The sequence below is a fragment of the Pan troglodytes genome, chromosome 5, assembly GCF_028858775.2.
Source record: "Pan troglodytes isolate AG18354 chromosome 5, NHGRI_mPanTro3-v2.0_pri, whole genome shotgun sequence".
Lineage (NCBI taxonomy): Eukaryota > Metazoa > Chordata > Mammalia > Primates > Hominidae > Pan > Pan troglodytes.
The window spans coordinates 76,711,668-76,736,803 of NC_072403.2; the positions used below are offsets into that span (position 1 = coordinate 76,711,668).

General features: G+C 33.6%; 1 protein-coding gene across 1 annotated transcript in view; it reads right to left on the reverse strand.

Moving 5' to 3' along the window:
* Window positions 1-2,945: 2,945 nt before the first annotated feature.
* LOC129144375 (protein eyes shut homolog) overlaps window positions 2,946-25,136 on the reverse strand; it is a 141,755-nt gene continuing 119,564 nt past the window's right edge. Inside the window, exons 7-10 of the mRNA XM_054686573.2 lie at window positions 14,320-14,491; window positions 13,313-13,391; window positions 5,053-5,252; window positions 2,946-3,093 (exon numbers count right to left, since the gene is read on the reverse strand). Of these exons, the coding sequence (XP_054542548.1) occupies window positions 3,003-3,093; window positions 5,053-5,252; window positions 13,313-13,391; window positions 14,320-14,491 (542 nt within the window). The 3' untranslated portion in view covers window positions 2,946-3,002. The remainder of the gene's footprint in view (window positions 3,094-5,052; window positions 5,253-13,312; window positions 13,392-14,319; window positions 14,492-25,136) is intronic.

Genomic DNA, 25,136 nt, shown 5'->3' on the forward strand with positions numbered 1-25,136 from the left:
CAATTAGGCTTATAGTTTTCATTGAACTTTAAAACATTTTTATAGTTATATAACAGCAATAAACATAATGGGTTTATAACTAGCTTTATATTTGTATGTATCAAATATATAATTTAACTGAGACAACATGAGATTTATTTTGCTTTGAAAGGAGTCCATGTATAAATCAACTTATAAATTTACAAAACTGTTGCATAGAAAATAAATTCCTAACAGGTTCAGTGTCTCTAAATGTGCCTGAGAACATTAGACAAGACCACTGAACTCAAAGTGTAAAAAATTATATCTAATCTGGGTTTCTTGGTAATTTTTTTTTCTTTCTTCATCAAAATACAACTCTTCTGTGTTGATATCTGTGCTAACTACCATAACAAATTTATCCTTGCCAGAAAACAAAGAATCTACCTATCTTTCTAAATTTAGTTACTGCATCAGCAAGATTTTTTTAAATGAATACTAGCTATCTTAATTATGTACCATTGTCTTAGTTCTAAAATAATTTAAAATAATAAAATGTTTTCATGAGAAAAATCAGCAATGAAGAAAGTATAAATCTGATACGACTCTGACCTGGAGAGGTCCAATACTCAAAATTTAATAGTAGAGGAAGATATTTAAATAGACTCACACTTGTGTAGTAATTTGACCCTTAGACCCTGGCAACCACAACACATGTAGTAAAAATAGGCTTTCATGGGTGTTCCTGTGCATTAATGCTTGCCTCTGCCCAGACATTTAATGGTTCAGCCTTATTTCAAATAGTCTTAAAGACACAGAAATAATTCAATAAACAAGAGTCTGGCAAATAGAGTTAGGATATGAAAGTGGTCTTCGGCTATATCTGGGTAACAACCACGAAGATCAATAAAGCTGGGATACAAAATGCTAGAAACTGACACACTGAGTCAACTTAATTCTGTAATAATAAAAAGATGAGTTCAGCTATATGAACTTTGAAAAAAATCAAACTCTTGGAATAAACTAACTACTCTGTAAACAGAATATAATAATATGGCTTTTTAAGTGGGCATTACATTTACGATGAAAGAAAATAATGAAAAACTAAGGCACATTGAAAAGTAAAAGAGATTAAAATACAAAAATTTCAGAAAAACTGGATACAAGTTTGAGAAGTAAATAAAAATGTGAGAAGGAACAAAAATATAAAAACTGAAAAAAGTGAAATACATGAAGGACAGAGTTTTAAGTAGTGTTACTCACAATAGCAAGGATATAGAATCAACCTACATGCCCATCAACAGCAGATCGATAAAAGAAAATGTGGTACACATACACCACACCATAGAGTACTATGCAGCCACAAAAAATAATGAAATTATGCCCTTTGCAGAAACATGAGTGGAGCTGGAAGCCATGATCCTAAATGACCAAACACAAGAACAGAAAACCAAACACCATACGTTCTCCATATAAGTGGGAGCTAAACATTGAATACACATGATCATAAAGGTGGGAACAACAGACAATGGGGATCACTAGATGCAGAAGGGAGAAAAGGAGCTGAAGAACCTCTTATTGGGTGCCGTACTTACAGCCTGGGTGATGGGATTTTTGGGATCCCAAGCCTCAGCATCAAGTAATTTACCCCTATAACATACCTGTGTATGTGTCCTTTAATCTATAATAAATGTTGAAAATGTTGAAATTTTTAAAAAAGGAAGCAAAAAATTTCATCAAAGAAAATTTTTTAAGAAGTGTGATATACAATATGTAAGCAATATTGCTACCCAAAGTAGAATGCAGAATGAGTGAATCAGTATCAATCTGCATAAGACAAATAGAATAATTTTAAAAATTCCCCTGACTTGAAGAAATAAATAACAGAAACGTATGACACCACATATTTTGAATAAACACTTAAAACTCCAGAAATAAAAACAGAAGGGAATTAAATTATAAGGTCTCTATATGTCAGTCATTGGAATAAATCTTTTCTACATGGTTTTTAATTAAATAAAAGTCATGTTAACTTCTGTGAAAGAAATGAATCAACTGAATTTATAACATATAGCATTCATGAAAAAAGACCATTCCTTGGTTTAATTTTGGCAATGATGGAGATGAAAGCAAACTTGACAGCACTTACTATATCATCCTCAGTCAAAGATAAGATCTAAGAAATTTACACTTCACCAAGTTAAAATTAATATGTGAATCTTACAACACAACTAAATATTTTAGGTTGCCAATTAAAAAAATTACAGGCAATTTTAAAGGGTAGCACAGTCTTTACCTTTTTTGTTTATTTGTGTACTGTCATTCAGCATTAAATTTCAATTGGAAAAAATAATTCTAAAATAATTATAAGAGCAAGCCTATGGAATATTCTGCAGGTCATTAAAGGCTGAAATATTTAATAAAATAGTTTTCCTTGCAAGTAAGACCTCAGGATAAATACCCTTAAGGTGCAAAGTTATAAAGTTGAGTAATTTTCCCAATTAAAGTCAAACAGACCTTAGCAAAATCATTAACAAACCAGCAACAAGAATGAAGACATTAACTTTTACTATGATTGGCATAAACTTTGAAGCAAAAATAGTATAAAGATAATAACAACAAAATATTTTACCAGGTTTTTAAGAGTGACATGATTCTTTTTGATTAAATTTAGAGAACACAAAATAGAACTCAGAACAATAAGTTCAATTTTCTTCTTTAAATATCAAATAATAATTTTATTATGATTTTACATAAACATACTATGGATTAACCCTTAACCCATGAACAAATCTCATAATTTGACTTGAAAAGCACTACCTTCTATCCTAGAATATGAGTTTTCTTTGGTAAGTAAACTATCTAAGGACTGTGTTGACTTGGCACCAGCTCTGACTTCTCATAGTGTAGCGTGGAGTCCCAGTAGAAACTGCACCTCCCAAGGCATTACCATTGACAGATCTTCAGGGGCTTTTAAACACATTGAATCTGCAATGATAATTTTGGAGATAGATGACTCCTATTTAAATACAGTTTGAATAACTTTATAGCAGTAATGAATGCCTATGCTTATCCCTGGGAAATATGCCAGGAAAAGAAGCAGGCATCTTCAGCCTGAATTCCACTGGCTTCATGCTGTAAAAAAAAAAAAAAAAAAAATCAGCCAAGCTAGCCTGTGGATAACTTTCCCTAAAAGGAATATTTATACAGGAGCTTGCTATGGTTTAGGTGTCCATACCAAAACTCATGTTGGAACCTTAGTGCAGCAATGTTGGGAGGTGGTGCCTGTACACAGTGAATAGACCTTTAAAATAGATTAAAGTCTTTCTCATGAGACTGGATTTGTTCTCTCGAGAAAAGATTAGTTCTGGGTACAGTGGTTGTCAGAAAGCAAGGTTGCCTCTCCTGTCTGGTCCTTCTTGCATTCCAGCTTCCACATTCACATCTCTGCCATCCTATGGTGCAGCATGAAACCCTCATCAGAAGCCAAACAGATGCCTATGCCATGCTCTTGGGCTTTTCAGCCACTTGAAGCATAAGCCAAATAAACCTCTTTTCTAGTCTCTGTTATTCTGTTATAGCAACACTAAATGGACTAAGAGCTCTTACAGTGCTTGATTTAACAAATACTAACAGATTGTAAAAATACACATTTTAGGTTTATGTTTACTTATTTTGATAATCAATTTTTTTATTGAACAAAATGTATTTCCATGAATTGAATCCTGATTTTTAACACTGTATCCATCAGAAATATATGTTCAATTTATGATTAATGACTTAGTCCAGGCAATTATTAGGTTATAACCCTGAGAATCCTTGTAGCAGTCATTTTAATAATTTTGTTTTATATAATTTGCATTTGTATAAAAAACATGTTTACTATATTTTATCAATCTACAAAAGTACGATAAACAGAAAGTATGTTCAAAACACAAGATATGAGAAAGAAGGATTTAAAATACACACACACACACACACACACACAGGTACACGCACATGTCTGATGCATGTGTATATCAAACAAAAATGGCATGTTAGGCAATGTGTAATAACTAATATCTATGTCATAATAATAAATAAACATTGTTTGCCTATGCTAAATGTAAGTTAATATTCTTGAACTTATATGAAATTAGCTTTTATGTATGTCTTACTAGAGATATACACCAAATAAAAAATACAGTAGATACCAAAATATATAAGTAGGCAAAACATGCCCTAGATATTGAACACAGAAAATACGGAAGTGACAGTATGTATAGAAGGCAGAATATATTAGTGTCTTAAAAAGAAATAATAAAATATAGAAATGATAAGTATACTTTACTAGTAAATAACTATATATCAAGATATACATGATAAACCTGTCAGTAATTTAAGATATATGACAGAAATACAGCTCACAAATTTTAACTTAACATCATCCTAGCACAAATGAGACTGAAAGGAGGTCAAGTATGTGTGTATATTTTTTAATACCTGGGTTCGGTTATTATTTTACAAGTTGAACAGATAGTGACTAAATTCTCAAATGACCAATCCATTGGATATATTATATAATCAGAAATAACAAAGGAAAAAAATTCATCTCCTAAAAAGTTTAAAACTATACCTTTAAAAAGTGGTTCAAAAATATAGTGATAGAATAATTTGCTTTTATAACTCAAATAAAATTTTTATAACCTACTAAGATCTCAGGAGATAGGCATAGTAGTAACAGAAATGAATCTCTGGCTTGGAATTATTCTGTAAATGTGAAATATTAGCAAATCATTCATTTGGTATAAAATATTCGAGAAAAAGAATAAAAACCCACTTTGAGAAAGGAGAAGAGATAAAAAAACAATTATAAAATGAGGGATGATTTAACTGGGAAAGCAAAACATGGGAGTGATATGAATATATGATATTTGGAAAATATAAACAATGCGATTTTGTAACTGTTATTTTCTAAGTTGTGCTTATATATATATATAAGATAAAATCTTACTTCAAAACTTAGTATTTACATTGCAGAGTGCATTACTAATGGGATGTTTATAAGCTCTCCTAAATATATATTTACTTACTTGTGGGTAAATAAATACTGACCTGCAGTCAAAAGTATGTCCAGGCCCATCAACACAGATCCCTCCATTAAGACAGATGACTGAATTAAGTTCAGGCTCAGCACAATTATCAATGCTTTTTTCACAGTATGCACCAGTGTATCCACGTGGGCAAATGCAAGTAAATCCATGTGCTGACTTCTGACAGAAGCCTTCATTCATACAAGGGATTGATGTGCAGTCCTAGATTAAGAAATAGAGAATCAAATTTGATTATTAGTATAAGGTTGACCATTTTAATATCATTATATTTTTATTTAAACATAATCTAAAAAACTGATGTGCAAACTTGTTTGACATTTCCTTCCTCTGTTAATTGAAATATACGTTTATGACAGTAAGTGGTTTTTTACCTTTTATTACCAGAAAGACTCTGTCAAATATTTTATTGCTGATTTACCAAGAAATAAAAGCATTATTAATCTTTATAAAAAGATGTACCATGTCAGAGAACTGCCCCTTCCCCCAATAATGGTTCTAAAGCAAATTTCCTCTGCAGATAACAGAATTCACTGGCCCTTAGTGTCTACCATACCTCTCAGTTTTCCCAAAACAGCCCCAGTTCAACTCTGCTCTCCTACGGTAATGATTAAGAGTACTTCCATTAAATTTCAAAGGATTTCTGGGTTTGATCACATACTTAGAACAAACATTTCACAATGCATTTATATCCATGTAAAATAGCTAAAACATCTGTAATAGCTGAAGTTTGAATCCAATCATAATCTTTTAATTATCTACTTTTCCCCATGCATTTGTCCAAATGTATGTCCAGCATTTCTGACACCTATAGCTGCAGAAGTGCAGATGTCTTGCAGAGTTAGAGGAATCTGGATAATACCTGTTACTTTTTAAGCTTAAAAATATTTTAAAATTTCTCATAGTTTTACTTACTTATTCAACAAATGGTATTTTATTTATTGTAACTACATGGATGCACAAAATGGTGATAATATCACCCACCTCATATGGTGTGCTATGAGAGTTAAATAAAATAGTGGCACTGTGTCTTAAACGTCATATGTGATCAGTAAATATTATCTTTCTTTCTTCTCCACTCTGAAGGCCAAGGGCTCAGTCAGCCTCTATTTCAATCTTTTGGCACTTAATTTGAACAAGAAATATGTTTCTCTGTATATTTAGCTTCTACCATATCATACCATATGCTTTTAAGTTTACAGTTTAGGGTTTATATATATACTTACAGTGTGGAAAACACATGTCATAGTACCACAAACATGGTATGACATTATTTTTCATAATGTAAACTGAAAAGATTTGCACCCATAATTCTGAGAACTAATTTATGGAAAGTTATGACATCATTAGTAAAACTGTTTATTTTCAAGAGTTTTACCTAAAGATAATATCTTAATGAACCTAAACCAACTTGAATCATTTTGCACTCTAGGTCTTGAGTTCTTCCATTCTCAAGGATAATTGTATATGCAAACATAAAATACTTCTTCAGCGTTTTACCTTGAAAAGTGACAATTTTCTAGAATTATTGTTCATTAATTGACACCTATGCTTACAAATATTTAGTGACTTTTTAAAAAAGTATTAACAACAAAAACTCATACTGACAAGACTATTATGGAAGCCATTGCATTAATATCATGTATCCACTGGAAAATTAGATGATGTTAAAAATCATCAGAGAGATTAATTAGCGTCATCCACAATTAGAAATGAATTGTGCACTTCAGCATAATATTCCAGTCATGCCTGGAACTTAGATAGTGATCTTGTATACCCCCACCCCCTACAAGTGATAGAACTAAGTATGTTTTTATAAACAAATCCTTTGATATTTGTTCCACTTTTGCTGAAAATGTGAACTTGTTAAGAAAAACCAAGGGCACATAGTAGACTATCCTGTAGGTATTGCAGTTTTATTTATGGAATAGAAATGCAGAATTCCACAGGGAGTGGCATGGAAACATGTTTCTCCCTTAGCTCTGTTTCTAGATATGTATAGAATGATTTATTAGAAAACATTACATAAACTAATTGAATTGTATCTCCCATGGGAAGATAGGGATAGTTTTTAGACTGCCAAAAGTTCTGTCTCCAGGGTTTCAAGAATCTTTTACTAAATTAATTAGAAAGCTTAATGGGAAATACAAAGGCAATTTCTTTTTAGAGGAAATCAAATTGTCATTTAAAGTTCTTGATCTTTCCTGGTTTAAAAATTTAAAAGGATGCCTTTCCTTTTGTTCATCATTTATATTGCTTTGCTATATTCTATTTAATATAATAAAGTGCTTTCCCAAAGAGTTCACTAAAGTAATTTCAGAAAATAAAAGATAAATAAGGTTGAGTATTTAGAGAAAGAGATGGAAGCTGGGAGGAATCCTGCAGACCAGGGCAATCTAGACAACAGAGCTTGACCCCAGTGATATATTCATTCAACTTGTACTGAAAATATTATGCCAGGAAATGTACAGGAGCATGAAAGGAACAGGGCAGTGATATATTCATTGTGAAATTCTTAGACAGGGCAAAGTACTAACTGGGCTAGTAAATGTGACAGTTATCTCACTGACTCAGTTAGTTGTGTTCTCTCTGAGGGATGTGGTTTAGATCCACAGGGTTGTCCTGTGATCTCTTAACTGCCTAGAAAAGGAAATTACCCAATGTCATCTTTATCATAACATTTCTCTCATGGCATCACGTTTTATTTTTTAGCATTGGTGTTTTGGGTAGTGGAATACTTTCCTCAATTAAGATCTTGGAGAAAAGGAAACAGATACAGAGAGAACTACTATTTGAAGAGTGGGAACAGAACACGGTACCTACTAAGTCCCTACCATTCCCTCTGCAAAGGCCTATTAACCTTCACAGAATTCCGTGAACTTTGTCCAGTTCTGAATAAAAACTGCTAGTGTAGTCCAGTGTTTTTAAATGCGTATATTCAAAATCTCATTAATTATATGGGCTTTTACTTTACAAGCTGCAGGATCGGGCAATCCAAAAGACTGAGAACTTTGATTAGACGTAACTACGGAATCTGTAGCATTGTAAGTGACATGTGGTTGCTGTTGGTAGTAAAAAGAGTCTGGAAAAGGAAATGCAACTTCTCTTACCCCCACTTGTTTTGCTCTTCTGATCTAGGTTTGGGCTCACTTTTGCATGAGTCGTGATAGGTTTTCCCTAACTTAGGGATTCAAGATTTATGGAGGAGGGCAAATAATGGAATAGCTAGAGAACAAATACCTAGAGAACATAATGGCATTTATTTAAACAAAAGATACATATACCAATAAGTAATAATCACATTTTGTCAGAACAAATACGTAGGAAAATATTTCTAATAAACACACAAGTATGGCAGGGCACACACAAACAAATGAGCAAGAGGGGGTCTTAAAACCAGTGCTGATTATTTTCTGCTATGAAATAGCTAGAATGAACTCAAACTTCTGCACCTAAAACACAGAAAGAATTTTTAAGAGCAATAGACTTAAAATATCTTAAATATCCAAAAAAGGATACTAATTAAACAAATATAGTATTTCCACACAATAGAATATTAATAAGAAGAAAGTAGAACAATATATGGTAGTATAGAATATATATATAATTATATATAAAGTAGAATAATTTTCTATGATTGATTAAGTGGAAAAGCAAGGTACTCTGTGTGTGTGTAATGAATGTTCCCATTTTGCAAGATCTTGTTTATTTTAAAGATTTGTTTCTAATGAAAGGATATCGATATTCTCTAAAATAATTTGTAGGAAAAAGCTGACCATTTGTTGAGGGAGATGGACTCCAACTCAAACCCTCTCCTGGAAAGCATTCTGATGGTTCAATCATTTAATTTCAAATAAAAAGAATGAGAAGAACTTGTTAAATAAGTCCCTTTTAAACCTGTCAAAAATCACAGAACCTTTAGAGTCTGTAATCAAGTAAATTTGGATACATGAAAATAATTTTCTGAATGCCAGAATCCACTATGTACTAATGAAAGAATAACAAAAAATAGAAAAATATACGTGATATCCATGGCAGACAAAATGTAAATTATATTAAATAAAAAGCTCATAAATTACAGTCCACACTCAGAGAAACACAAATACATGCACTCACGTGTGCGTACTCAGTTTTTTACATGCAGGGGATACATGTGCAGCCTTGTTACACGGGTGTATTGCACTTGGGTAGTGAGCATAGCATACAATAGGTCATTTTTTTGAACCATTCTCCTCTCCCTCCACCCTCTTCTAGTCCACAGTGTCTATTATTCCATGTTTATCTCCATAGGTGTTGAATGTTTAGCTGTCACTTATAAGTGAGAACATATGGTATTTGTTTTTCTGTTCCTGCATTAATTACCTTAGTTTTATGGCCTCCAGCTGCATCCATGTTGCTGTGAAGGACATGACTCATTTTTATCACTCTGTAGTTTTCCATGGTGTATATGTACCATATTTTCTTTATCCAATCCGCCACTGATGGTCACCTGTGTTGATTCCATGTCTTTGCTATTTATACACAGTTCTTTAATTATTTCCTTTTTATTTAGAGAACTTACATGAGTCCTTGCTTTATATTAAGTCTGCTCATAGCAATATATTCACTATGAGTTAAAGCACGAATTCTCTTATTTCTACTTCATCTGAGAAAGTCACGATTTTTTAATTCTGTAATTAGTTTTTTCCATTTCAGTACGTAACATATATTTATAATTTGATATCTTAAAAATAATACTGCTTCCATGTACACATACATGGTGCATGAGAAGGATACATGCCATCCTCCTAAGTCTTATCAAAGTTGAAAGAAAAATATCTGCTTTCTATGCTGCCCTACTCACTTTCCTTTTCTGTTTGTGTGTGCATATCCAGAACTTAAATTACATTTTTTTCACTAGTCATGGCATATGTTCTCTCCCCAGGCATGCATTTGCTTTTCTCCAGCATTAATTCTAAATTTTAAAGCTTCCTTCTAATTGTCACTTGGACAAAAAACAAAACAAAGTGTATTAGGTTTCTCTAGAGAAACAGGACAACTAGGATAGAAGTATATATGAAAGGGAGTTTATTAAGGAGTACTGACTCACACTATCACAAGGTGAAGTCCTACAATAGGCCATCTGCAAGGTGAGGAGCAAGGAAGCCAGTCCGAGTCCCAAAACCTCAAAAGTAGGGAAGCCGACAGTACAGCCTTCCGTCTGTGGCTGAAGGCCCGAAAGCCCCTGACAAACCACTGGTGGAAGGTCCGAGAGTCCAAAAGCTGAAGAACTTGGAGTCAAATGTTTGAGGGCAGGAAGCATCCGGCATGGGAGAAAAATGGAGGCCGGAAGACTCAGCCAGTCTAGTTCTTCTACGTTCTTCTGGCTGCTTTATTCTAGCTGAGCTGGCAGCTGATTAGATTGTATCCACTCAAATTGAGAGTGGGTCTGTCTTTCCCAGTTCACTGACTCAAATATTAATCTCCTTTGGCAATACTCTCACAGACACACCCAGGAATAATACTTTGCATCCTTCAGTCCAATGAAGTTGACACTCAATATTAACCATCACAGCAATTTTGCTTGTGTTGTTGCCCATCCAGCCCTAACATAAACTATATTATTTCCACTCCTAAGGAGGTTCACATGTAACACCTTGCCCTATATTGACCCGAGTGCTCTTTTCAGTTAGTACTGCCTATCTTTCTCCATTTTTCTTGCCTCTTTAGCCTTGAAAAACAGTTCATGAATCTCCTGCAGAGTGTGTTATCTAAGCATTGCACCATAGAGAAAGTTAAAATAAATAGGTCAGCTAGTAAGTAAGATAGAGAGAGATGTAGATCACTTTCCATGTGGAGCTGGTCAGGTAGGAAATATATCTAATGATTATTATATCTCCATTTCTTATAGACGTTCAATATCTAAGATTTACAGAATGAATGAGCAAAATTACATATAGAGTACACTTAATGTATTAGTGAAACATGACAAAATTTTAAAAAATGTATTAAACTATAATAATTATTCTAGATAGTACTGGTGCAAATGAAATAAAAAGTAAAGAAACAGAATAGTCCAAAAACTAACCCATATATAGAAATCTATTATATGAAAAGTGGAGCATTCCAAATCAAGAAAGAATTAACAGACCCTTTGATAAAATTTCTTGGAAAAAATGATTATACTTAAAAGAAACCATTAAGTTAGATTCCTAGCTTTTATCAATCATAATATATTCACTATGAGTCAAAGCACTAAAAGTATCACGAATTCTATAATTGTAGATGAGAATATAAAAATATATTTAAAATATTACAGTGGGAAGGATTTCTTTGGAGAGCAGCAAAGCCCAGTTAGGAAGAAAAAGGTAAAGAAAAATATGAAAATCTCACAATTCATAAGCTGTATAAAGTAAGAGTGTCCAGACTTTATAAAAGATTTGCATTTTTTCAGAACCTAGTAGATTTTATCTATAATTTAAAATAAGACCTACAAATCAAAAAGTAAAGGGCAAATAATCAAAAAGTAAAAGGGCTATAAGTAGGCAAGGCACAGAGAACTACAAATGGCAAATAATAGCATGGAAAGGTGTTCAATCTTGATAGTAACCTAGGAAAATATAAATTAAAATAATGACAAATTACATTTTCCTCATGAAATTAGTCAACACTTTGTAAAAAGTGATTTCATTTAATAGGATCTAGGTAAGCGGTGTGCTCATACTCTCATCAGGTAAGTGTGGTCTTCAGTGTTTATTTGGAATACTTTATAGCTATTAAAAAGAATGAATCAGGACTCTTTGCATTTTAATGGAATGATTCCTAAGATATACTTCTAAGACAAAAAAGTCACTGAGTATAATGAGTTTGCTCTTATGTTAAAATAACAATATTAGGAAAAAATCTAGAATCACATAGGTAGAATTTTAAGAATTGCTCTCATAATATTGGCCATGTATGTATATATGTATGCATGCATATATACATACATATGTCAAAAATGTCTATTTACTGATATTTTAATACAAAACTAAGAATATGATATTTATACTAGTAAGAAATATGGTTTTAGACATTACTTCAGGCAATATTTGCGGTAATGCAAACAAGATGTATGGTTTATTCATTCTCTACTAGGGAATTTATTTATTACATTTCCTTTTCCACATCAAGAATGGCTTTCACTATCCAGAACAAAATAAACACAATATCAACAGATAATTATGCTTTTTAAAACTGTGTGTCAGAAAACGTGCTAATTGTTTTACATGCATTATCTCATTTAATTCTTGCAATAACCTGAGGTAGTTACTGTGATTATTTTTATTGAATAGTCAAAATAATTTCAAAATAAATGTAAATTGAGAACACACAGTAGGTAAGTAGCAATATAGAGTTTCAATCTTGGTTCTCCGTGAATGCATTTAACTACTCCATCACCCCTCTCTGGAAGGGCCACTTACTGAATAGTTACTGTGTTTCATGTGCATTCTCACTCATGACCCTGTGATGTCAGAACTAGTATAGCTATGTTTTACTGACGAGGGGGAGAGACACAAAGAATGTAATAAAATACCCATGGTTTCACAATGACAAAGGCTTTTAGTTTGTATGCTTCCTCCCTTTACCATGTTATTGTCAATCAAAAATGATTTGGAAGAACTCCCCAGTATTCCAAAAGGCTCACAAGATTCTCATCCACCAAGAACGGTCACAATTCTCAGTCAACCAACATTTTTCAACAAATGAGGCATCCCATATAAAATACCATATGTCAATCACACCACATGAGACTCCTGAAGATTGAAAGACATATCCTGAGAATATTAAAGGTGTTGCCCACGTCTTGATATATACATCCAGTATTTATATTATCCTTGTGATAACTGAATTAATTGAATCCTATGTCATCCCTACAGATCCACAGATACCTCTGTCTCCTAAGACCAGGGAGGACGAGGCAGATGGTAAAATTTAAGCCATCTGAGCAACTGTTGATAATGGATACTTCTAGGATTTAGTTTGGTGGGGTGGTCGGCGGGAGGGAGGAGAATCGTGGAATTTTGTAACAACAAGAGACAAAGAAGGAAAAGGTGGGGGAGAAAAAAGCCATGATTTGTAGTTTTGTTTGGAGCAGCCAAAGAATTACACAGAGGAAAGATGAGAGAACAGTTAAATCATCAACAACTGTGGAAGAAATGACTGTGAAACCTACAGCAAGCAACTTGATTTTTCTTTTAAATTAAATTTTTGTCATATAACTTGAATAAAATTATAAGACTTACATTAATTTTGATCTTACATTGTGTGCTAGTCCCATCTGCATCACATGAACATGGATATTCATTAATAAGTTCTGTGCACCTGAAACACAGAATTAGAATTACATTTTCAAATAAGTAGATGTTAAAGCATAACTTCAAGGGAGTTTCACCATTTAAACTTTTCTTTCCTAGTTCAGGTGAAAAAAGCACTCCCATGAGCAATACAAAGCAGAGTTTATTCCTGGGTTTCTTATCCTTGAAGGTGACTGGACTGAAAAAACGGATCAATTTTCATTTTTGCCATTTTCCCCATGGCAATGAAAAGAATGAACAGTTTTAAAAGATAAAAATTATGTCTAGGGCTTACGTGAGAAACTGAAGTTAGCTATGGCCAGCCTGCATTGCAATGAGCTGCCAACCTTCTTTCTCCCTTCCCTGCTTACAAAGTAGGTGGCAGGATTAGAAAAGAAAACTAACGTCGAAGCAAGCAGCATGATGCATCTGTGATACATTCTTCTTTGCCACCTGCATCTCCTAGAAATACCTTCACTCTAGATGTGTATTAACCAATATTTTATCCATGATCAGAGCAGTTATTATACAGATTCATAGAGTCATAAAATACTTTTCATACACATAGGGCTGAAAGAACCAGTTTACTTAGGAACATTTTAAATACTGTGTGGTATTATGTCTCCATAGAGCAAATAATAGAATGTCTCATCATCTTACCTGCTAGTTCTATTACCATGAGCAGTTACCTTTAAGTATATTAAAGTCTCATTAATCCACATTTATAGAAAATTACTTTATGCTAATGAACAGAAATAAAAGAAGGGCAGAGATAATGTATCAGTACATTGCATTAGCTAAAACTGGCAGCATCTGTCATCTTAAATGTACTTAGCTCTTGTTTTATGAAAGAGCATAATTAAAATTATCTTTATCAACTTTCCCTTGACGTTAAGTCTTAAATATTGTGAGTTAAATATACTTTCATAAAGCTAATAATAAAAAAAAATAGCTACCTTCCTTGTAGACAAGGATTTGAAAGGCAATCATTGGCGTTTGTTTCACAGTGTGTTCCAAAAAACCCATTCTTGCAGTCACAGGTATAATGATTCATGCCATCGATACAAACTCCATCATGGAGACAGGGCTCTGATAGGCATTCATCTAGATTTATTTCACAGTTGATGCCTGTGTTGGAACAGACAAGGCAAAACATGGAACCATTTAAATACAAAACTCTTAAAAGTTTGTTCATTATGGTAAACATCACCAAGAAATGAAGACCTCTCTCTATAATGACAACTTGGTATTTGGTAGCAAAAGAAAATATATTTCAAGGTTAAATATATTTAGGTCTATGAATGTTCAGATTACTAATTTAATGTGAATGACAAAAACAAAGCACAAGCTTAATCTACTGAGGAGATTGTTTTTAGTGTGATGTTTGTTGAGAATATTAGTGAAGTAATGAATTATATCAAGTTGTCACTGTGAATACTAATTCATAATTTTTTTGGTAATGGTCTTTGAGAGTCAAACATTTATTACCTACAAGAATTAAGAATGAGTTTGAAGTTTTCTAAATTTGGCTTTAGTGAGTCTATTAATGGGCTCCCTGAGATTTCTAAATGAAATCTAACTTTGGCTAAATACCTGGGATTTTCAAAGGCCAAGTAGCGAATATTTTTTAAGCACCTACCAGGAACCACCGCTATGCTCAACTAGAGGTACCAAGCCAAAAAATAAACTTCCTGTTAACCCAAAAACGTTTTTAGGGAGGTAATAATTTACAGATAGAAAACACCGAGATGATAACATAAGCAGACCTTAATGGAAAGCAAGATTGTGTTTCGTCCGTTTGAAATATCTGGAAAGAGCACAGAACCATTGTAGAATTGTTAGAATAATTTCTTTGCCCATTACATCCATTACTAGCAAGCATCTACTAATAAAAACTAGCACTGATTGAGCACTTATAGGTGTGCCCTGCCCTTAAGGCTTCCTGCACATTATCTTAGCTAATGCTCATCAAACCGATAGGCAGATCTCATTAACCTTAACTCACTGGTGAGTATTCAGAGTGTAAGTGAAACTTCCAGGTCACACAGGCCATAACAGCAAACAAGAATTTAAATCATGTTTCCTCTGACTTGTGCTTCTGATCATTACTTTAAATTACCTACCTTGCAGCTACTCTAATATGTGCATAAGTTGCTATGCTGAGTAATACCGTGGATACCAATTGGAAAACATGGTTCTTGTAGCCAATACATAATACCTAGTTGTGAATAAAGATAAGTAATAAGCTTATTACAGTGAAGAAGACAATAATGAAAATAGCTGATATGTGAGGCTCTTACTATGCGCCAGGTACACTCAATTTCAGAGGTTCATGACACAGTTTTATTTCCCACTCAGTCTCCATGACTAGAGTGAGTTACAGATCCTCTTTACCTTATTTTCACTCTGAGACCAATGTTAATGAAGCATACTCTACCTGGGATATTGACATCTGTGTTTAAGAGGAAAAAAGACACTTCCCTTTAATGTTGGGCTTGGTCATATGACATAAAATACAGGTGGCTCTTAAGTCTTTCACCTACAAATCAAGTTATACGACTAAGTCCAACAGAAATGGAATGGGAAAGAATGTTTCTCCCCCAGGAAAGAGCAGATATTTGTAACAATAAAATTGAGTACAAGCATAATCAATCAAGCTTCTCACTTGTAAATGAGGGTTACTTATGGGTACATCATACGTTTATTGGGATGATAGAGTATAGGCATGCATCAAAAACAACCTAGCCAAGATCTGATACATGTTTAACATTTTATTACTTTCAGGTTCTTGATAAAAATATCACAAACACATTATATTTGATTAGTGATTTGGGTGGTTCCAAAGACACCACCATTCTAACTAGGAAGATAAGTGAAAAGTCTCCGTATCACTATGTAGAATGCTGGTAGAGTCAGTGCTGAAATTTTCAGTTAAAAAAAGATAGATGGTCAATTTATAACAAAAGTGTGGGGGCAGGGACAGAAAGTGTTAGAAGAGCTTGGGACAGGATGCATCCAGCAATGTTGGGAGATGAGGAGATTTGACAAAAGTCACTCCACTCTGTTTTTGAAATGTTCTCTCCATAAAAGGCAAACATGTCTCAGCTTAGCTAGAGACAGCATCATCAAGATTATCTTAGGATCTTTTTTTCCTAATGTTTTATTCATTAATTAAAATTGTGGTTATAATTTGACTTTCTAAGTAGCCTCCAAAGAGGATAAGAATGGAATAACTAGCCAATGTGAGCATTTTGGTCTCTATAAACCATTCTCATTTTTAACATTATAGTCCTTCAGATTCATGCATATCAAAGTCCCTTTTACCTTTCTAACTTCATCTTATTTTAATCTCACCCTTGACTAGTCTACTTTACTTACATTGACCTCCTTATATTTTCTCAAAAGTTTTAGGCATGCTGTTCCTAAAAGACCTTTGTACTTTTATTCCCTTTCTAAAAAATCTCTTCCAAATATTTCACAGTTTACATCTTCTTCAGGTTTTTACTCAAATGTCACTATCTCAATGAGGACTACTCAACCACACAATACAAAATTGCATTCTCGTCTTAATCCACAATTGCCATTATCCTGTTTTATGTTTCCCTCCTATAACAAGTAATCTCCTTATAGCATTCCATAAGATTTATTCATCTTTTTTTTCTTTTTCTCTGTATTTCTCCATGACAAGCTTAGCTTCATAAAGGCATAGATTTTGTCTGTCTCATTCAAACTGCATACATTCAAATATTTGTTAAAAAATAAATCCTTGTCATATACATGTGTGTGGGTTTATGTGTGCATGTTTTTGTATTTTGTTTTACAGATATCTGTTATTTTCTCAGAAATCCCAGCCTCTTCCCAACCACAAACAAAGCAGTTCTTGAGAATCTGGGGAAACTGTTAGTCCTTGCAAAGGTGAGAGTCAGAATCCAATGAGGCGATGGTGATGCCTCTGAGGTGCATAACTAAAAGAGTTGTCTGTGCAGCCAAGGGGAAGTATTTAATGGGACCTCTGCTTTTTCCCACCTTCAAACAAAGACATGTTCATGTGTGAAAAAAGACATACAGTTGTGGAGGGTCTTGGACTTTGGTTCACAATGTTCTCCCACAAATAATTACCAACCTATTCAAACTCTAAGTTATTCATCTGTAAACTATGAATCAAAATATCTCTACTGTAGCATAATAGAGAGATATTCATAAAGTGCACATATATATGAATACATATGCTCCCGGATTATTATAACAACAAGATTGTTTATCTTCATAGGATAACAATGCTTTGACATAGCACATCTAAAAGAAATAATAGTATTTATTAGACATGATCAAAGCCTTGGCTAAAGTCTCAGTCTCAGTTTTTTGCCTACATTGCCTTATATACCAGGTATTTCCTACTGGTCATTAATTTATCTAATGCATATTTATGTGTCAATCAGAGTTCTAGACTCCTTGCATAGTTCCCTTGACCTGGCATGCATCACTGCCACCTCAATCACAGCATAGCAGATGATTTTCACAAAATCTAATGATTTCATTATGGACTTCATTTGACAAAAGAAGAGCCATGATAAATTTTTTTCTTTCTTTTTGTTATGTCTAACATATTGTTCTTTCCACCTACCCTCCTGCCTGCTTTGGAGCTACAGCAATAGTTTATGTTTGAAATAATTTTCAGCTTGTGTTTCTAAAGTTTTTTATTTCATTCATAATGCAGGCAATTCCTTTTTTAAGCAGATTGGAAGGTTACCTGTGATATTTGAGTTTTTTTCCTATGATCCCACTTATTTAAAAATCCTCTTTACTAGTCCGCCTCAACATCTGCCTCCAGATTGAATATTTTCACATAGGAAATTACACAATCCTTTTAGAATCAAGCCATTAAAGTTCATAAACAACTGAGAGGTTTGATCAAAACATTTTCGTGCATCAACAATATTATAATAGAAATTATATATATTCCTATTATATAAATATATGATTTTATGTGTATATATATATATATATCTGTCAATCAGCTGTCTTTTTTCAGACTGTTTTTTTTCTTACTTTCTCTTCATTCCATTTTACCCAACTTCTTCCCATTTGTCAGCGTTACATGTTTTGACAAGTTTTTCAAAATCACTTTCCTGATTCTTAATTTTTTTCATTTCACATATGAGAACCTCAAAACATACTTTATGAACTCTCCATTGTCCCCAGAAATAAATGTAGTCTCCCTAGCCTAAAACCAAATTCTCTGTTCCAATCTTTCCTTTCTTGTCGCTGCTCTGATATTATCAAATACTCTCATCTCCTGGTTTATAAACCTGATTGAATAATACAATCAACTGTCGAGTTTTAAAAAATACAAAATCCCAAATCTGAATCTCTGAGAAATAGGACTGAAAAGCTATATTTTTAAAAATCTCTCTAGATGATGGTAAATAGCTAAGGACCACTGCTTTTTATCAAACTGGCTTAAAATTAAACATTCTCAATATTTTCTCATATCCATGTTAGCTCCTGATAGTTCTGCCTGAAATGTCATTTCCACATCTCTGTTTGCAGCCTGTTTTTTTATTTGAGGTCTTACAAAATTCTAGTTAATTTTAAATATTCCTTTTGATATCTCCCATTGCATATCAGCTAATATCATTTATCAGAGTCTCCTTAGAGTTTATTTATTTGAATTACTGTCTTATCTTCCAAACTTTATCACTAGTTATTTGAGCACAGGGATCATACCTATTTACTTTTACTTCATGAAAATGCCAAATACAAAACTTTTCATGTAGTAAATGATCAAAATAGTCGGCTTAACTACTTCTGAACACATCTAAATTGTGATAACATTTTGAAAATGACTAAAATTTACATAATAGCATGATATTTACAAAGGACATAATCAAGTTAATACAGGCATACAATAATTACATAATTTATGGACTTAAGAATCAGTGATTTTAAAAATTCAAATTCATATTTCTAACCATTTTGAATTACAAAATTTAAAAAGTCATAAGAGCTCCAAAAGCAAAATGAGAGTTTTGTAAACGTTTCTTATTATGAACAATATTTAAATTAAAAACAATTTTAACTATCATATAAAAGACTTCCAGATAGGCAGTCCAGCAAATGCTATTCTATGAGGAATTATCTAGGCAAACGTGCAGCCATGGTGTTTAAAGGTGTGTCAATCAAAAATTATGAGATGTAAAAAAAATCCAGAAACAACAAAAAATGGATGGAATAAGAATAAAGTTGACAGAAAGGTTGAAATTATCAGAGAAGGAATTTAAAATAATGATTTAGAACATGACTGATATGTTAAAAAATATATCATAAAAGGTGGATAGATGACTGAATCTATGAGGAATATCAAAAGAAATGGAAACTATAAAAATATTCAAATTTCAATGCTAGGAAAATAATACAAGATGAAGAATTAATTTAATGAGCTTATCAGCGGACTGGACATAGGAAAGAACCAATGAACTTGAAGATAAGCAAGTATAAATTAATCAAAAGGAAACACCTGGAGGTAAAAAGAGTAAGAAAACAGAAAAGAGCTTCTAAGACATATAGAATAATATCAAAGGTTCTAACTGACTTGCACCTGGAATCCCTAAAGTAAAAGGGAGAGATAATATGATAGGAGAAATATGTAAACAGATAACGGACATGGATTTGACTAAATTAATGGAACTCTGTAGCAGTTTCAGGCAGTATACAAGCTATTTTGCTGTTTGGGGCATATATCTTAGAAGACTCTATGGTATTAAAGATATATGTAGTGGAAAATATGATGCATAGACTTTATAGTAGTGCCAGAGGAAGAATCATAGACTGAGGCTCTGGACCAAAACTAAAACATATGTAGCAGAGAATTATCCTGAAATTGAGAAATGGCTTCTGGCATGTCTGGGTAGTTGTAGAGATGAAACACCTGACCATGGGACATCAAGTATCCATGTGGACAGAACTGCCAATGCATTTGGCAAGACCAGTGGCAACCTACAGTAGGTAGTACATTGGGAATTGTGTATGAGTATGCCAGAGATCACAGATAGTTGCACTCCTAAGTTATGTACTTCTTTCGCAACAGAAGCTCATCCTAAGTTCATACTGTTTCTGTCTGGGCCCTCCCTGGTGGCCATCTGAAGGAAAAATAAAAAAAGTCTGAGCTTGGTTCATGGATGGGTTGACTTGGTATATGGGTATAAACTGGAAATGGACTGCTGCTTCCTTAAAGCCTTATTAAGAGGTTACCCAAGAAGGTAAAGCAAAAGGGACATGCTTCGGATGGGCAGATCTTCAGTCCCATGATGTGGTCATAATCTTTGGGTGGAAATAGCCTAAGAGAAGAATATGCATGGAGTCATAGGTAGTGGCAAATGACATGGCTGGACTGGAAGGTAAAATATAAGACTATATGGGTCAGGGAAATATGAGAAAGAAGCATATATTGTACTGATAGGAGTGGGCATGAAGTGTGAAGTTCTCTGCAATGCATGTTAATGCAGAAGAGGCATTAAATAACCATACAGAAATAACTCAGCCAGTTAACATCTGTCCTTCTCTGGCATCAGCCATCACAATGGTGGTACAATAGGCATGAATAGAGTAGCTAGAGTGGCAAATATGGAGGCCTGTGCATGGACCCAATGTATGGGCTCCTCTGTCCCAAGAATTAGTTAGGTACTGCTTCCCTCAGATATCCAATCTTCCAGGAACAGAGACCATAGCCACTACACACTTAATGGTCAGCCTTTCTTGCTTCTCCTGCCAATAGATGTTTGGCCAGAATAACTACTCAAGGGCTTATGTAGTGTTGATCCATCAATATGAGAGCTCTCATAACATCTCATTGGAACAAGGAAGCCACTTTACGACAAAGCATAGTAGCAATCAGATAACGATAGATCTGTTGGTTTCATGATGTAGCACATCATCCAAAAACTACTAGGTGTAACTAAGGTGCCAGTTCGGAGATGAGAGCTTTTGGGGATGGAACACTATATTACAGAATGCAGTATGCACTCTATATCAATAATCATTATATGATGCTTTGTTCCCAATAGGTATAATATATGGAATTGGGAACCAGAGGGTAAAAGTGAGTGAACCGATGTGCCATCCTTCTTTGTGAACAATTGGGAAATTTGTGCTTTGCATTCCTGAAAATATAGGTTCCAGGAATCTAGAGGCACTGATTACCAGGGGAGGGATCCTTGCGCTAGAGAATACCACTAGAATCCCTTTTTGAAATGTATGGTTGTTGTAGGCTCTTTGTGCTAAGAAACTATCAGTCAAGGAAAGAAGTTCCTTATTGTGATGTGGACTGAAATGTTTGTGTTCCCCCCAAATTCACATGTTGAAATCCTAACCCCTAAAGTGATTAGGTCATAAGGGCAGAGCCCTCATCAATGGAATTAGTGCCCTTATAAAATAGGCCCAAGGGAACCTTCCACCATGTGAGGACATGGCTAGAAGGCACAATCTATGTACCAGAAAATGACTTTCTCTGGACATCAAATCTGCTGCCACCTTGATCTTGGACTTCTCAGCCTCTAGACCTATAAGAAATAAATTTCTGTTATTTATAAGCTACCCAGTCTACGGGATTTTGTGATAGAAGCTCAAATAGACTAAGATACAGGGGTAAGTGATGCTGATAATGGGGAAGGGGGAAGTAGGACACTGTTATAAAGTAGGGACAAGGATAAAAATATGTGACATTAAGGTGATCTACTGAGCAGAGTCTTCATTGTCATTCATGAACAAACAAAAAAGTCATAGCCTTACTAGGAGATTAACTCTCAGGCATGAGTTTCTAGATTAATTCACCAGGTAATCCAGTAGGCCAGCATATTTTCTAGCCAAGGATGAGGGTAATATAATTTGCACAGGAGAGGAGGAAGAGAAGTATCAGATGCAGTACCAAGATCAACTTTGGTGAAAGAAATTGGAGTTCTTCCCAGTAATCCCTGAAAGTGATCTTGTCTATTTACCCAGGAAGAGACAAATTATAATTTTGGGTATCTGTTTCCAGATTAGGTGTACTTATTTTAGAAAGCAGGTAGATCTGAGCAGCACAAAGGGTTGACTATAATAGATAAAGTAATGAGCATTCCAGGTCCCCATTCAGAACAGCAACACTCAATTCCACAAATAGAGGAGTTTCCTACCAAGTTCTAAGTGCAATTCTTCCCCAGGAATTGAATTTTGCTTGGCCAAAGGTGTCTGCCTTGCCCAAGTTTGGGCCTCCCCTCTGCTGTGCAATGAGTGAAGGCGACTCAGTATGGGTCAACTATGAAGGGGCCATCCCCACTTCATAGTTCCTGGAGGGATCAACTGAGGCTTCTGTTATAACTACATCTTAGCTCAACATCTTCCTTTCCCAGTCCTACTTCTCTTTCCCCTCACAGGCATTGCTGTTGAAAGTAGTCACTGATAACTCACCTATATGTAAATTTCAGTCTCTTTCTTGGGAAGCCTAACCTATGACAAAGTTTCCTGGAAATTGATCTTTTCCATAGGAATGCTTTTAAATTTTTTTGTCAAAAAACTTAGGAAAAAATGTTGAAAGTGTATGAAGTAGTTACTAGGAAAATGTATATCATTAATAAAAATATTGGCGGTATATATCAAATACTGGATTAAACCAGCATAGATTTAGCATTTGATTAACAATCATTTGCTAATATTTTCATTGTTTGGAAAGAATTTATTAGAATATTATATCTGTTTTCAGAAGCTCTCCAAGGAACTTTTACTGATGCTTTATTTTCCCATCTATAAATATCCCAGGTTTGGACAGAGGCTTTTAAAATTCATTACAGTAGTCCTTAGAGGTTTGGAAAAGGACAAGTATCAATAAATATTTGATGATGAAAATGATGATGATAATGATGTTCATTTAAATCTTATTTCTCCTTATATTTTCCTACCTCTTTTATGAAAAGAATGGGGGCAATTCTTCAATATCAGGCCACAATTAAATGAAGTCTTCTCTCATTTAGACTTTGTTACCACAGGAATGCGGCCAGATGTTAGAGGACTTCACAGTTTATTGTAAAAGTTATAAAAACAATTACTATGTCATTGTAAAAAATTTTAAAGAAGACGTTCAAAATATCCTTCACAAAATTGCTAAGACAAGCAAAAACAATATTCTGATTCATATTAGTTACTCATTGTTTTTAGATCATTCTAAATGAGTGAGTCAAGAAAGGTATGTGAAATGAGGCGTGTGTTTAATTAGGCAACTATGTTGAGAGCTTTGGAAAGTGAGAAGTTGTTCAAGGTGAAGAGATGCAGAATATCTCTAAGTACAAACAGGCATATGAGGATTGATTAAAAATGAAAGATATTAGACAATAGAAGTAACAGTTTATAGATGAGTCGGACTTCTGTTCTAATTAATACATAATTACTTATTATTTGAGGGCCCTGTGTATTAACTCTGATTAACATGTTAAAATATTGTCAAAACTTATAAACTTCACACATTCATATGCATGTACATGGCTATAATTTATCAACTAACATTAATACTAATACAAGCAGGAAATTTTATTTCAAACAAATGATTCTAACCCTTGCTAATATAATGCAGAAAATAGCTCATTATTTAAAGTACTGTTTAGTTCCTAGGTTCTGTTATGATTAAAATAAACACTGCATGATTCTATCTGTATGAGGTATCTAGTCACCAAACTTATAGACACAGATAGTAGAATGGTGGTTTCTAGAGGCTAGGGGTGGGAGAAAATGGGTAGTTGTTCAATGGCATAAAATTTCACTTATGCAAGATGAATAATTTCTAGAGATAAGTAAGCTATTAACTATAGTACCTATAGTTACCAATATAGTATTGTTCACTTTAGAGTATTAGGATAGGTTGCATGTTAAATATTCTTACCACAAAAAAAATAAATAAATAACACATACACACAAAAAAGAATATGAGAAAATTTTTGGAGGTGATGAATATGTTTGTTATCTTGATTTTGGTGACAGTATCATGGATATATGCATAGGTTAAAATTAGTCAAGATGCATATATTAAATGTATGTAGTGTTTTGGATATCCATTGTATCTCACGAAGCTACAAATGAAGTCTTATTAATCACATATACAATAATAATTTCTACCTCATAGGGCTAATGTGAGTATTAAATGTGTCTACACAAAGTTACTGCAATCTAAGTATTTCAAAGGACATTCTTTAGTTCAAAGGACATTCTTTAGAAATGATTGCTCTAAGCTTGTCTAAATGAGTGCCTCAAATATTCTTATGTGCATCATTGAGCTCCCACCATTAGACCCTGCCACATTCCCCATTCCAATTCATAAGAATGAGAATTGAGATCATTAGGACTAATTTTATGGCTTATTACATATAAACATTAATGCACACAACTCTGTTTCTGATTATGCATACCTTATTTCTTGTATTTCAATACCACAATACTATTTCACTTATATGTACATCACAATCTTTACATGGTAAAGTATTTCAGTAGGACTACACTGAATAGGATTGAAAACCAGCTTGCCATCAAAACAATTCTTTAAATGAATAATGATTTTGTGAAAACATTCGGTTTTAGGTAACCTGTGTGTAGCTAGGAAAACATTTTAATTATGCTTAAAATGTGAATTATAGGACAATTTTGCTTCAGATAAACAAGGCTGATAATCAGTGGGATGTACCGGCATGACTAGTGTAAAAATATTGAAATGTTAAGTAACTAGCCATTGGGTGTTGCTGTTGCTCACCCTTCT